Raw genomic sequence first — 15,724 nt, 5'->3', positions numbered from 1 at the left:
GCAATTGGAAAATGGCTTTTTCTCCATTTAATAATGAAGAATTTTTTTTTTTGATCCAGAGAAACCACTATAGGTAATACATGATTTACAAAGCATTTGGGTTTTTTATAGGCTAATCTGCTTTAAGGAGATGCAAAATTATTAAAGGAGGAATTAGTATTACTTGTAAGGGAAGCCTTGAGTTTTGTGCACAGAAGGCCGCCCGTAGTCTCAGCCTTATCTTTCCTCTCAGGTAAAGCCGCCTTCATTCCTTGTTCTTCATGGCTCAGAGAAGTTGGCCCCAAAGCCAGCAAGGCAACTATTTTCTTAGCCATGCTTCCACTGCCATCTAGTGCCTCCAGCACAGACTGCAAGGGCCTCTTTTGCTTTTCGAACTTGTCACAAAGAATAAAAAGTCCTAAGGTTCATGTCAAACCTCAATTTTTCATTCAGAAACCAATCTTTGTGATACCACTATAGTTTTTTTGAGTGGTGGGTTTTTTTGTTTGTTTTTGTTTTTTCTCAGAACAGATCAAACTTTCTGTAATGAGGTGGGGGTTTTTTGCAGCCTGAAGTATGAGCTACCCCTCCTGACTGTCTGGGCTGAGTAGTGATTTCAAATACCGTGTCAGTCACACTCAGTGAGCTGGAATAGCACTGCTGTTTATCTGGTTTTGGTTAGGACTGAGAGACTTTTCACAGGAACTTGGGTCTCCAGAGGAGAAGTAGCTATAATCACACAATAATATGAGCAGTGCTCATTAGCTTCAGGAAAACAATACTGAGGAAAGGTGACTGCAGATAGAAAAGTGGACTTGACTTTGTTTTTCTCTCATACCATTCTGCTCTTTTGCTGGGTAAAACTTACATCATTTTTTTCAGTAAAAAAATGAGAGAGCCTGGACATGAGAGCATATTATGGAGTCAGGTTTTTGCAGATGCAATAACACTTCTCCTACCTTTTTAGGCCATGTTAAATATGCAGGGAATGATCCAAACTTGAGAAGACACTATGTAAGATTTTCATCATTCCACTATGTGTTTCTATATTGAACAAAGCCATTTCCAACCTATCCTGCTCATCTCCATTCTACTGGCTCCTCTGGAAAGGCAACTCTGTGGAGCACAGCGTGTTCCCTTACCTTTTCCAGAAGATCTCCTTGCAGGCAGTGGGCAGCTCTTGGTGATGTTATGTTTCAGCTCACTGACTCCACCACTCTTGCATATTTTTTCTCTACTGTGAGACAGCTGGACTGTGAACCCACAGGATTCCAATGTACACAGAATCAATGGAGTCCTTTCCAAAACTTTGTGAAGAGACTCCCACTCATAGTGTGACTATCATCAGAGGTAGAGCATCCCTCTTCTATGTGGACACAAGGAATAAAACGGCAGCACGTTCAGTGACAGATCCAAATGAAAATAAAGTCATTCCTTCCAGTGCCCCACCACCTCTAACACAGAGCTGAGGAACACCCACAGTGGCTTGTTCTCAGGGCAGTCATTTCCTCACAATTTCAACAGGAGATGACACTGAGTTTTTAATCAGTTTTCTCCGCTAATGCATTAAGTCTTTGTAGGTAGGAAGTTAAAGCAGCAGGTCTGTTTCAGGTCTACGAAGCAAGAGCGCTCAGTGCCATGGCATCCCTGTGTGTTTCCTCATGAGGAAACTGAGGCACATGAAGAGAACCCAGGAACAATGTTAGGATGTACTCCAGACCTTCATCCTTCAATCATTTAAAGCTCTGGTAACTTATGAATTTAAAAGTTATTAAAAAGTCCAGGACTATACAGAGTGATCCACAATCACTTAAGATCAGAAGAGTACATTTTGAAAACTCAGCACAGGTTCATGTGCAAATTCATTATATTCTGATTTCAGAGCACTGTCCCAACAGAGGGAAACCTAAACAGAGAGTCTCTAGAGTATCAGAAAAATGCAGCATGCAACACACATTTCTTCATGTGCAGTAAAGGACCCTGGTAATGTTTGCATGGTGCTGAGGTCCTTGCAGATTAAAGCGGGCTGTGGCCCACCATCTTTTGAAGTGGTAGAAATGAGGAGAAAAAGCCACTTCAGTTACGAAGTGCAAGGCTAGAAGATCAAAGGGCAGAAAACAGCACCTCAGTTAGAATCATCATATTACTGTAGAGGAAACTAGCTACTTTTTCAGAGAAACTGCCTTCTAAAATGGCTTAGTATGGATAACTAACCCCAGCAGAAGTCTTCAAAGACATCTGAGGATGCAGTGAATGCTCATCAGGGAGGTTGCTGAATGTAGAATTACTGTAATCAGGTTTTGATGTAATAAAAGCAACCAAGCACCCTATCTGTATCAGGTGTCTCAAAGACAAAATAAATTTTAAAAATTTTTTTTAATAAATAAATAAATAAATAAATAAAAGAAAAGGAAAAAATATATACATGGTTCAAAGGAAAATAAAAAGAAAATCCTCCAGACTATTATATTCCAGTGCCTGGTTCTATAATAAAAGTGATCAAAAACCTGCCTGATTTTTCAGGAGGTTGAGTTCCACAGGAAGGTATGGAAGATTGGCATCAATCATTCCCAAGTCACCATGTCACACACAAGAACAACACCCACCTTCAACCACTGAGGATGTTATCCAGGTAGCCACCCTACACGGCAGTGGAGAGCATGTGGGAGGAAGAAAAAATACAGGTAAGGTGACTTGTGCCTTGGGGGCTAAAACACCACAAGAAATTTTAGATGTCTACATGGCCCTTCTGATGCCTCCTTGCAGAGCCTGGTATAGATGCATTTTATTTATTAAAAAAAACACATGAAGTGAAAATATTCAGATTCAGCACAAGAAAAATATAATTAGCTGCAATACAGAGGCAAAAAGATTCAATTGTTCAAAATATGAAGATTGTTGAATTTTCATGTCCCTAAGTATTAGTTTGAGAAGGGTAACAGATATCTCTAAGTATTCACCATTTTAAAAGTCCAAACAGAAAAGGAGAATAAGCCAAGGTATGTACTGAATGTATTTACATATAGGGATGCTGAAATTTTTGTTGTGGAGATCTACAAGAACTAATATTTAGGAAAAAAATATTATATTGTACTATGGTATTTGAAATGAGTCTCCCATGTGAAGTAACACCATAGGAGAAACTCCCACTGGCTTGAGCAGTGGGCATTCATAGTTGATATATCTGTATGAAAGCATTCATCTAACCAAAGTATTTTGTCTCTCAAGGTAGAATCACAGGTGTTTCATAAAGGAATCCATCCATCCCACAAGTAAATACTAGAGCTCAATACATACAAGATACATACAACAGTATCAACCTTGCTTTTATCATGAATTGAGAAGAAAAGTTGGATGATGTCCCTGCATTCCTTACACAGATCATAAACAAAAGCAATGATGCTATTTGTTTCAAAATCCATAGAATAACCACCTACAAAAGAGAAGTGGAAGCTCTCTCACCCTTTTGTCTCAGCACTCTACCAAGGCAAGCCCTAAAAATACAGTCTATCTTGCAAGGAGATGGGCTGAATGATTAACAGGGTACTCTCAGCCTCCTCCTGGTACAGGCCTGCCCTGCTGCACTGAGCATGTTTTGTATAATGCTGGCAAAACAATTTATTTAGGACAAAGTATCAGCTGAGCTGCAAGAAAAGAAATTAAGCTGACCCATTAAACATCAATTTTAGACTGAATAGGAAATAGGCAGCTTATGCCAGAGACGTTGTGCATCCCAGTGAAGCTTTATAGATCCCTGCACCAAGCCATTTGTGTGCACCTCCATTCAGCACAAAACCTGCCTGATCTCTTGCCAGTGAACACTACCATTTATTGCTCCACTACAAGAGCAGTCACATCAGAAGGGAATATGGACATCCTCAACGGGGTTTGCTGCTAGCCATTGCCAGCTGCTCTTTCAAATGACTCCGTTAACACTACATAATCAAGCTAAGAGGCTACAGTCACTCCTGTGTGATATCGAATTGGCCAACGTACACAAAACTTCCCAAAAACTTGCAAGGGGGGTGGCAGTAACAGAAGTATTTGCCCTTTCCAAAAAGCTCTACTGCTATGCTGACAGGGAAAGAATCTTCTGCAACCAGGAGCTGGACTGATTCACACATCACAGACTTGCCTTTCAGCTGCATAACCTATTCTTGTGTTTTCTAACCTTGTGGCTGTGCCCCTCCATGCCGGGCAGGCGCGGGCCACCAGCTGGCTCAGATCTGCACGGCGGCCAAAGCGTTTTCGGTCTCGGTTGCAAGCCAGCAACCCTTTCTTGCGGGACTCAGCTTCTCACCGGTGGCTGGCCTAAATTGCGTCGTGACGGCAGCGGTGGACAAAAGGTGACTCTCTGCTAGGCGGGTTTAATGATGGTTTTATTATAGTCCGAGCAGCGGGAGCTCCGCCACTCGTCCAACTGCCTAGCGAGAGCTTTTTTTGAATTTCTCTCCCTGAACTTATAAACGGGGGAGGATTCAGGGGTGGCAACAACAGGTTAGCGAGTCAGGGAATTTGGGGGGATAGCAGGGGATGTCCACTTCTAGACCTTGGCCCACTCACCAAAGGGGAAAAGGGGATTTCCCAGGCATCAGCCTATCACTCGACGCCTCTCCTGGGAACTTCCTGAGTCCCGGGAGGGGTCCCAAGGTGACAGACAGGATGCCCCAGAGCTGGGGGGAGAGGGGATTGACAAGGACAGGTGAGGGGGTGGGATGATTGACATGAATCAACTGGCTATACAGCAAACTCATAGGGGAAGGACTGTTACAGAACTGGGGGCACAGTGGAATGAACCATAACATAAAACTTCTTATAAAACTTGATAAAACAATTCTTGCGCCACCACATCACCTTTTCTGATTCTACTGTTTTTGAGAAACAGCAGTGCCTATAATTAGCTAAACATTTGCTTTTTAGCAACAATGACGTTTTGTACTCTCTACAGACATTTTAACTGAATCCATGGAAAACAGTAAGGAAGATGGCTGTATTTCCTAGCAGAAACTGAACAAAGGAAGCCAAGTTAAATCCAGATTGTTCTTTGCTTTTCCTTGTACAGCTTGGGAACATGTGTGCAGTCTGGGGTTTTTTTCTTGGTGATGCTGTTTTGGTTTTTTTTAACAGTCATTTTGGTGTTACCTCCTCTGTTTTAGACCATGAAGATTCCCAGACTATGGCTGCATAACATTAGATTAATATTATACACTAGGTTCAGTTTCCTCTTACATACCCTCAAGTTAATGCTGTACTGAGCCACCCTCTACTACACTACATCTTTGAAATGAATCTGTGAGCACAGCAAAACCAAAAATTACTGCTTTCCTGCACTAAGTGAAGTCAAACTCAGTCAGGTACACTTGATATCAACAGAGAGGGAAAAAAAAAAAAAAAAAAGGTCAACACTCCAGTACTTTTAGAATACTTTCATCTCTGCTTTCCAGAGACATGTCTAGGTTTAGCCTGGGGTAGACAAAAGTAAGAGTCAGGTTTAATACACTCATTGCACAGTTACCAGGAGCCCCTGACAAAACTGGTGTTGGGTTGTGTGTCTGTTTCTAACCTTATCCAAACATAATTCCTTGAGGGGAAAAACACAGTTTCACTGTTGTTTGTCTTAGCCACTATGAAAACCACAGAGAAGTATTTTGGCACACAGCAGAAGCTTGGCAACACTGCTGCAGCAGACATTTTCCTCTGCTCAATTACTGGTAGGCATTTGGGGCTTTTTTAGAACACAAGTTCTAGAAACACATCCTTATTGTTTCAGTGACACTTGGGCATAAATGGAAGGAGCACAGCAAGAGTAATTTGCTCATGCTGACTTTTCAATGCACACTATTCTCAGAATTCCAGAAAAGCTATCGTGATGATTCCACTACCAGCCTAGGAAGTCTTCAGAACCAGAGGGTTTTTACAACGTGCCTGTCTGCCACTAACAGCATGCACTAGGCTTGTACAAACGTAGCACTTACAAAAGGTTTAAACAGAAATAAAAACAAACAAATGAAAATAAAACATAAAGGAAAAAAACCCAAACAAACAAAAGACCCACACACACACAAACAAAACAATAAAGGAAACAAAAAAAAAAGACCAAAACATCAAAGAGAGGATAATAAAATCTCCAAGCACTGTCCCTCTTCACACATACTGTTGGAATTAAAGACACCTATAATTATGATGGTTAATATCATAATACCCACTCCTCCCCAGAAAATGGACTCTGGATAAATGGACTCTGGACTCAGGTAAACCAATGAAAATTTATTAAGTGAAAACAAGGAACTTGTTGCTACAGTGCAGTAACACTGATTCTATAAGACAAGAGCAAACCACTACCACTCCAAATCAAATCTGGAAGCAGAAATTTATTTTTGATACAGACACAAGGAGGCAGCTGCAAAAGGAGCCTAAAGAATCCTAGTGTTTTGCAGGAGTTTGAAAATCCCAAGAACTGCTCATTTCTAACCTCAAAGGTGAGGTGGCAGAGAAGGGACAGAATTGATTTTGATGCAGTGTTTGTGCAGGTGGCAGTACATACCTGGTTACTGGAAGGCAGTAATTCCAGGGTAAGTCATATCGACTGGCATGATGGACTGGGAAACGTAACTAGCTCTATGGAATTTCTCCCTTCCTTGTAAAATCAAACCCTGAAGTTTAGCTTTAAAAAAATTAAAATAGTGTGTCTGAAGATAGATTCAGAAGGATATTCAAAATAAAGAAGCCTTTAAACCACAGAAGTACATCCTCACAGCACTGTCTGTTTCCAAACCTAGAAACTGACTTTCAGCTAAATCTCACAAGACCTTATTACTCAGCAGCTTTGCATCACTGGTCCTCAAATACAATTTAATTCCCTTCACTAAATTTAAAAAAAAAAAAAAAATCCAAATCAAAAACCCAGAAAGAAGCAAAATGTATATTGAGTGCTATAAGCAAATCATTTAATCAATAGCACAAGTCCTAATGCATATGGATTTTGAGATATTTTTAATACGGACTGGTTGGCTATACTCTTCTAATCCAATTAAGTTAATGCCAAGCATATTTATCAAAAATCACAATGGAAAAATTGTCAGCTTTCTTGCTGGAGAACACCAAGACCCATTTTACAGAAGCATTCCGCACAAATAAAGTGTTTTTAAGTGTTTTATTTGTCCATTTGGAATGATTAGCATTTATAATCAACAACATAAATCCATCCCTCAGTGAAAAATCTGACAGCTTGTTATTGCCAAACATATTACAGTCTACTGAAGGATGAAGAATTACAGACATATAAAGATGAATAACATTATGTCACCATTAAATCACTTACTCTGTTCATAACACTTTAATCCTCAAACATTGTAAATTAAGATTAGGAAAAAACAATCAACATTTCCAGTGATAAAATACATTGTGTTTAGTACACAATATAACAGCTTATTACACTAGTGCATTAGAAGGTTAAAAAAACAGACAGCTCCCTTGGAATAACTGCATCATTGCTGATCTCTCTCTGCTTGTAGCCACAGAAGCTACCAGGAAGTCTCCAAGAAGCATCCAACTATGAGAATCCATCACAGCTAAAATAAATTTATTCTGGGGTTATTATACACATATTACTTGAATATGAGGACCTAAAATTAGATTCCTTAGCATGTGGAGTGACCAGTGACATGCCTTAGGAAACCAAACAAGTAATGAACAGATTGCATCCATACTTGAAAATGACGTGGAAAATTGCCTTTCATTTTTCACCCACTTAAGTAAACAGTTACTTAACATTTGGAAGCCTTCTGCTAGAGTTGTAAAGTTTAGTGGTTTAAAGCATTTTTCAAGGTTACTGGCAAGTATGAAATTTCCAAGTATGAATAAGTAGTATCAATATAACAGCTAAAAGACACAACATTTTTACTTACTAGAGAGGGAATTTTAAGAACTCTTATCCAAAAATGAAAATGGAAGATCAACTTTATAATTTTCCAGGAATGATCTGTATAACATTAATTTCATATTAGATGACAACTTCAAAGACTGAAGTTAACAATTACTGGAATCAGCCTTCAAAATAAAGGGGATCAGAAGAATAATCTCTATAAACCAAAATACACTGCCAATCTTTTTCTCCAGATGTTGCATGCTACAAATGGCCTTATACAGCTACTAGAGCCCTATCAAGTATGTGGATCAACTTGCTTGTCAATTAAACAGGATGTGAATGAGAAAAGTAGATGGACACAGGAGGCAGGTTTCATTATGGGAATAGACCTCATCTTCATTAAAACTTACCAACAACAAACAAGAAAAATTTTGGAGCCAGTTGAACTGCAAATGTGTGTGAGGAAAAACCCATTCAGTACCTCATATTCTCAATTAATTGCTATTTTTAATAACACAGTAACTTGGGGAAAAAAAATAAAATTAAGCAACAGCTAAACAGAATCCCTCCATTCCCAAGGATCTGAATTATCCCCTAAACTTTACTCCATGACAGCTAGGAAAAGTCTAAAACCAGACACTATTGTGTCATTACCACTGCTTGTCACACTAAGCAATTCCCTCTGTGTCCACCTACTGTCACATACCTTACGATCAGATTGCAAACTCTTAAAGGCAAAGACAGTTTTGGGGTTTTTAAATTTCTTTTATACCAGGAAGTGATAGTATCCATATCTCCTCTGTGCCACAGTAATATAGTAAACTAAATATCATTGTTAGGCTCTAATTATTTTCCATTCAAAGATCTAAATCAATCAAATGAGAGAGATGTTTGCCCAAGTTTCTAGGAACAGAAGGCCAGCATCCACATGTGACCTGACATGAAAATATCCACGATGCAATGTTTTCACTCTTGGCACTATGCAAAAAACCCCACAATATTATCATCAACAAACTGTAAGTTATGGTATCTTTTCATGCATTTCAACCCTTTCAGTGGAAAGAGGAGGTAGATTAGAAATAAGCCACATTCTGCATTCCCTGATCAGTCATAAGGCACATTTTCATTCCACTGAAAACAGAATATATTTTAGTGCTGGCAACGAAAGTTGAAAGAAGTAATCAAATGCACTTGGAGTACTGTAATGTCTAGTCACAGACTGTAGCAAAAAAACAGACAAAACATCTTTTTTTTTACTAGAGGAATTCTAGGTAGTTTATCCAAATGAAATTTGAGAATGATAGACCTACAAAAGTATGGGGCCCACTGGCTCATAAGGCTTACTGGCATTTAATTCATTCTTTCACAGTGAAAGCAATGGACATAATAGTGGAAGTGTTAAAAAATGCAGCTTAAGATGCATCTGTCTTCTATTAACTTCTAAAGTTATCTTAGAAGTGAGCTGGTAAGTTGTTATTATTAAAAGACATTTAAATCCAGGAATTTGTTTTCATCATTACCCTGAACTAAAATTTACCCTCAAAAACTGAAGGGCAAAAATCCCACAGAAACAGGGGATAAAGCTACAATCATGTTGATATCTACTCAAGTAAACTTTTAACTAATAACACGGACCGAATTCAGACTCTTTGCCAAGAGATCAATCACAGTTTAGCACTCAGCTCTCCTCCAAGTTTGACTTGGCTCTTATTCAGAGTAACACGAGAACCAGGTTCTCCAGATGCCAAAGCCACCTCAGTAAGCTTCAACGTGGAAGTTGTCAAACTGCGCCAACTCAAACGAGTGAGTTCCGAGAGCAGCCCAGCCGTTCCCTGGGTTAGAAATGGTGACATTCTCCCAGAGCAGATAACCATTTAACAGTCCTGAGGCAGAGTTGCCCTGTCAAAGAAAGCAACATGTTAGCTTTGTAAAATCCAGGGTCTGTTAGATACTGAGCCTGCTTACATGGGAGGCAAGACAAAGCAGAAGGACCTCAAGTCAACTTTCAACTACATTTCACACATTTTTCATGCAGAGATGCATCTAAATATTGCACAGAATCTTCTGGTGTATATTAGCTCAGTGAAATAGATCTAATGCCTTTACAATGAATACATCAAAGGCTCCTCTTCTCCTACTCACAGCTTTGCTAACTCAGTGTAGAACCTGAAGAGTAAACTGGTCTTTCTCTCCCTTGTATCAGACTCTTTCAAAACAGCCCAACTTTCTTAAGGTGATACCATACACTTGGCACTGATTCTGCAGAATTAGGCAGAAGTCAAAAGTAAAGAAAGATGTAATGTAGTCATTAAGCCAAAAGAAAGAGGAGAGAACAGAACATTCAAGTATTACTCAAGCCACCTCAAGACGTTGAAATTTAAAGCAGTTTCAGGAAAAATTAAAATTTATCTTTTGTGTGTTCCACTAAACAGTATTTAGAAAAGAGTACTTCAGTTTACTTGTATTTCTTCATCTGAAAAACAATTATAGACACTGGTAAAAGCAAAGAATGTCTTTCAAGGAGTCAGTGTGAGAATTACTTAAAGATGGCTCTGTACCTCCATCATAACATTAAAGGCATACTAGGTACAAAATACTTCAACAACACAGATGGAAGTTTGAAGCATTGTAATTTTAAAATTACCAACACTGGTTTGAGTTTTAATTGATTAATGTTCATCTTCAGTCTTGGCTCAGTTTACAGATGGCAAGCACTGTCATAAATGTAGGTGTACCAAAGCCAAAACTAAACTACATCCATTTCCATGAATGCCTTAGGTGCAAGTGTCCTTTTGTCTCCAAATGTGGGAGTACAAGAGACAAGAACCAGCTTCTAATACTCAGTAGCATTTTAGCATGAGGGACTCGGTGCATAATTTAAAGAGTTACCTTCATTAGTAAACCTCCCCAGCTAGGATCCAACCTTCTCCAGATTTCAAGCCAGTTTCAGTTGCAAATGTTACATTAGACAAAGGGATTGGGCATTCAGAAGAGGAATTTAAAGTCTTTTAGCTACTTGCACCAATGTCACACCCATTGAAGTGCACAGGGATATTTAAAGTACAGTTTGGGGCTACTTTCCTCCCCAAGTCACGGTGGTCAAAAAGGGTGGAGTGTGAGGGAAGGGAAAAATGCAGACAGGCTTCTCATTAACTGCATTTATACAGTAACACAATGCCTGTGCTCTTCCACCACAGCAGAGAAGGAACTTACAGTGAAGGACTGGGAAACTTATCTGAGTTTCCTAGTACTCTACTAGCTCCACATACAAGGCCTTAGCCTGCAAAGGGAACTATGATATCTTAATAGTGGTTTAATATAACAGATATTTTTTATGTTTTTATAGGATAAACTAATGCAAGTACACCATCAATAGTATAGCACAGTTTTATCTAAACCATTTAGAACTGGAAGTTTCATAACTTGTTTTCTTGCTTTTTGCCTGCCTCCTTACCTGAATGTTGAGAGTAAGTGTGTGCCATGCATTGTCCCGGACACCAGCAAGTCCTTTCATTAATACGTTTTGTCCAGCTGCAAAACATGCTTAAAGTTAGCAAAGTTTTACTTCAGCCCTTTGCTGAAACTGATAAATACCAAGCCAGTGAAAGGATAATAATGTCTATTTTTCAGAAGCGTTCAGGATTGACATTTTACCAACTTCACTTGCAGCATGGAAAGCTTAATATGCAAACCTGGACTCTGCATTATCAGTATATTCTCCTGTTGTGCCAGATCTGTTTTGTCACTGAAATCCTCAATGCTCTTGGCATTTTGGCATGAGATGAGGATTCACTCTGTGGAGAGTACAGGCTCACAAAGTGTGACAGCAGCTACCGCTCTGCTCATTTTATAGATCTTTTTGTTTATGTATTGTTTGTAACTATTTTAAATCACAGGTTTTGAGCTGCCCACAATATCATGCTGCTTAGTTCTTCCCAAAATTTTTTAAGCTAAGTAAAAATGGGATGTGAATGGAGGGAAGCCAAAGACCTGAAAAAAATTAAGTGCTACAAGTCTTAATTTATTAAGTAGACAGTTTTTGCTGCAAGATAATTTAATTCAAGCTCCCTTCTGGAAAAATATAAAGATGACTGAAAATAGCTGTACGGAAAAAAATATCATATTGTGTAACAAGAGTCTCAGCCTGAAATAATGGGGTGGTTGATCAAAATCCACTCATTTCATCTAGAAAAAATTATTTCTGACAGCCTGAGAAACTAATCAAGTAGTATTGCTAGGTCTTATTACAAATAAAAATTGAGTTGATCCTAAAGACAAGTACTTATTTCCATACAGCTGAAACTTGAGTTTTTATGGAATTACACATTGCAAAGTTTCCCTAGGGAGCACTGGTATGTTAAGAGCAGCTATGTAAAACCTTCTTTATGCTACCTGTCCATGGTAAAAGTGGAAAGGAACATGGACACACACACAAAAAATATATCTTATCAGATATACTGTAGATCTAGAAGCTACATTTGACTCATCAGAAACCATTGAAAAATTTAATTTATACTCATGAAGTGATAGGAAATGCATTTAAATAACTAAATATGCCGCTGTGTCAAAGCAAAATGAAAAGAACTTTCAGCTACTGATGAAGTATTATCACCCACTCTTCCATGTGCCTGTCAAGTGCTCTTCAGATGAACACACATGCATGTTAGCATCACAAGGAGAACATGTGCTCGCTCCACTGAGGTACGCTAACAGGAGGATGCTTAACTTGAGGAAATAGAAGGCCACTTATGATCATCACTTGAGCCAGATATAAGTACAGTGACTTGAACTGCTCCTTAAGAAAAGCCACTTCACCTCAGTCAGGATTTTTTTTATGTGTAGTTTAAGAATACAGAGCAGATCTTTCTGTAATTAATATTGTATCAGAGTATTTATGAAAAGCAAAATAGTTCATATTTGCTAGTGTAAAACAGACTTTGTCAGTGGAAAAACTAAAACTCCAGAAAGCTGATCCTGAGAAATGGGCCAGCCAGTAGCCTTCAGATGTTTTCTCAACATATGAAAAGTGGCCATCATTAGAACACACCAGGTTAAATTCATAGTAATAACAAATGAACTGTAAAATCTGAGTGTTACCCATTTTTATCAAAGTTATCAAGATGACGTCGATATGCCAGCATCCACTTTTGCAAAGAGCTGCTTACCTAGGTCACCAGTGACTCTGTAGCTGCCATCTGCAAAAACCCAGAAGAAAACTCCTTTGGTACGTCGCACGTATATCCCACCATTGTCAACTCTTCCTGCAATGAACACGCCTCCATCACGAGCTTTTTCTATGTAGATGTCACAAGTGACCGTCATGTTTACCCTGTAAGAGAAGTTTAGTGTTTTAACAAGGAAGGAATCCATTTTTTTGAGTAGGCAGTATGTAGAAATTATTTCATTTCCTGAGATTATACTCCAGATCAACAGTAAAGCACTGTGTTATGCATGCAATTAGAGCTGTGAAGAAGAATAAAGCAAAGTAATATCAGAACCATCAAACAGCACCTAGAAAATTTACACAACTTCCTCCTCTCCAGAGCTACACTACAAGGCTCTTAATCGTAAAAATTCTTTCCCTCTATTAATGGCTCTACATCCCATGTGTGAAAGCACTTGTAACACAGATACAGCCACAAGGTCACTTACTTAAATAATAATTATCCATAATTATTTACAGAATGTGAAAAGACTCTCTGTGACAGCAGCTCAGCTGATAACTGAATCAGAAAATATCTACTGTAGCAACTTTTCTTCTCACCTCTAACACAGTTATAGGAACAACCTGAGTTTTCATTCTAATGTAATGTTCCAGATTATTGAATGTATACTCATTACACAAACAAGATTACCTTCTTGCCTCCCCATTTATCAAAAGAGACCCCCCACATTTTCCTTAAGCCATTTAGAGACTCAAAATAACACAGAAATAATTACACAGTAATACTTTCTGAATATACCAGGGTTCAATAAAACCATGAGAAAAACACTAACAAATTCAGGATAAGAGAGTAAAAAGCTTTCACACACACAAGTTTAAAATCCAAATTAAACAATCCTGAAATTGAATCATGATAAATTGCCATTGACAACTGAAGTATCATCCCACTGAAAACTTTAATGCAAGATTGGCTCAGCATTCCAATAGCAGGTGCTCATTGTTGAAAATATCTGTTGAGTCAAACTGAGGATGAAGCAAACAAACTTGAGAGCCTGAAGTTGAGGACTAGCATTATGAAAAGTTACAGACTGGTAAAATTTGAATAATAAACTGAGTATTCAGAAAGCAAGCTTGGTTTTGAAAGCAAGATGAAGACTCAGAAAGAAATGGAACCAATACAAAAAAATAGGAAATTTTTAGGAATCTCAGTACAGCAATTTAAGAATACGTCCTATGTAGCTGTTGTAGAAGCCGCTGAATACGATACGATTTACTCAATAAGGGTAAGTTGATTATAGAGGAAACATAAGATTTTTCTTTACAGAGGGCTGCAAAAGAAAACATCAGATAACTGAGGAACAACCTCCAAGTACAAAAGAGTGGTATTCTTCCAGGCTTTGGATCAAAGTGATTCAATCACATGTCCAGGCCTGAAATTAGAAGTATGAAGCATGTCCTGAAAAAGTATTTGCCAGATCAATGATCTAATTAAAGTGAAAAAATGACAGAACAGCTATTTTAAAGAACGTATCAAAAGAGTTTAGGCTAGGCTTCTAAGCAGAAGAGAAAGTTTTAAGCATGAAGTTTATTATTATATTAAAAGCAAATTAGTCAACAGGCTCTTTCCCAAATGCTTATTAATTTTAAATAAGCATTATTCTAAAATACGCTGCTTGGTTCTGAATTACCATCATTGTAGCTTCTAGCAATATTTTAGCTCCTAGAAAGAATTGCAGTTGTAGCCATACTTTTATCAAATTAGTAAACCTCAGTTTCTTTCACCCAGAAATAAAAGTGTTTGAAGTAGCACTGGCATCAAATCCACACAACTCTAGAAACTGCTCAGAAGATGGCAGTCTGCAACAAATACAATTGAATTATCAATGAAATAGTCTGAGAGTTATGAGACTGATCGAACTGTTAACAAATAACTCAAAATTATGTGTTTCAAAATTAATCCTTTCCTTGGTCCAATTCAAGAAACACAAAACTCAGGGCACACATTGGTGTTTCTAGTATGCCAACTCAGATCCATTAGTGTAAAAAATCATCTTGTCATTTTGAACAAATATAACCAGCAGGACATAAGCAAAAAAAAAAAAAAAAAAAAAAAAAAAAAAAAAAAAAAAACCACCAACTTCAAAGACAGTGTAACATTAGGCTAAACAACCAAGAAATGTGGTGGACTCTCCATCCTTTAAGAACCATTTAGACAGACATAGCTGACCTTTGGCCCTGAGCAGGGCTTAATGATTTTTAGAAGTGCCCGAATCATCATTCCTACATAGGTACAGAGATTCTGAAGGCAAAAGCAAAAGCCCTCTGTCCAAAAGAAATGAGGCTTGAGACAGACTAACTGATCATTACTCACACTGGTGAGGAGGACATTTCCCCAAATGCCACTACAAAATAGTATTTACATACCACTTAAAATTTCCTATGACACTGATGGTCTGGTCTGCATCAGAAACCCAAGTGATGGGCCGCTGGACCACCACCTGGCGGAGTGTGAACACATGATCTCCTGGGTCAGAAGCATTTACAAAGTATTCAAATACACCTGTCTGATCTGCAAAATTTGGGGCTTCACTGAAAGGTGGATTACCTGTTCAGAAAATAAACCACATATCAACTCTAAAACATTATTTTTCTTCAGTGCACTTGTGTTCAGAAATTTCCCCTGAAAATTTTCCCCAGATTTTTGACTTGCTACA

The 15,724-nt window shown here is 38.3% G+C and overlaps 1 protein-coding gene across 3 annotated transcripts in view; it reads right to left on the bottom strand.

Annotated features, from left to right (window-relative positions):
• Positions 1 to 7,119: 7,119 nt before the first annotated feature.
• GALC (galactosylceramidase) overlaps positions 7,120 to 15,724 on the bottom strand; it is a 31,768-nt gene continuing 23,163 nt past the window's right edge. For all 3 annotated transcript variants that reach the window (XM_040068363.1, XM_040068362.2, XM_040068364.1), the window contains exons 14-17: positions 15,435 to 15,615; positions 13,012 to 13,175; positions 11,301 to 11,377; positions 7,120 to 9,745 (exon numbers count right to left, since the gene is read on the bottom strand). In XM_040068363.1, coding sequence (XP_039924297.1) covers positions 9,602 to 9,745; positions 11,301 to 11,377; positions 13,012 to 13,175; positions 15,435 to 15,615 — 566 coding nt within the window. In that variant the 3' untranslated portion in view covers positions 7,120 to 9,601. The remainder of the gene's footprint in view (positions 9,746 to 11,300; positions 11,378 to 13,011; positions 13,176 to 15,434; positions 15,616 to 15,724) is intronic.

This window comes from Hirundo rustica, chromosome 6 (assembly GCF_015227805.2).
Source record: "Hirundo rustica isolate bHirRus1 chromosome 6, bHirRus1.pri.v3, whole genome shotgun sequence".
Lineage (NCBI taxonomy): Eukaryota > Metazoa > Chordata > Aves > Passeriformes > Hirundinidae > Hirundo > Hirundo rustica.
The sequence above is the reverse complement of the archived record's forward strand: the minus strand, read 5'-3'. Positions and strand labels throughout refer to the sequence as shown.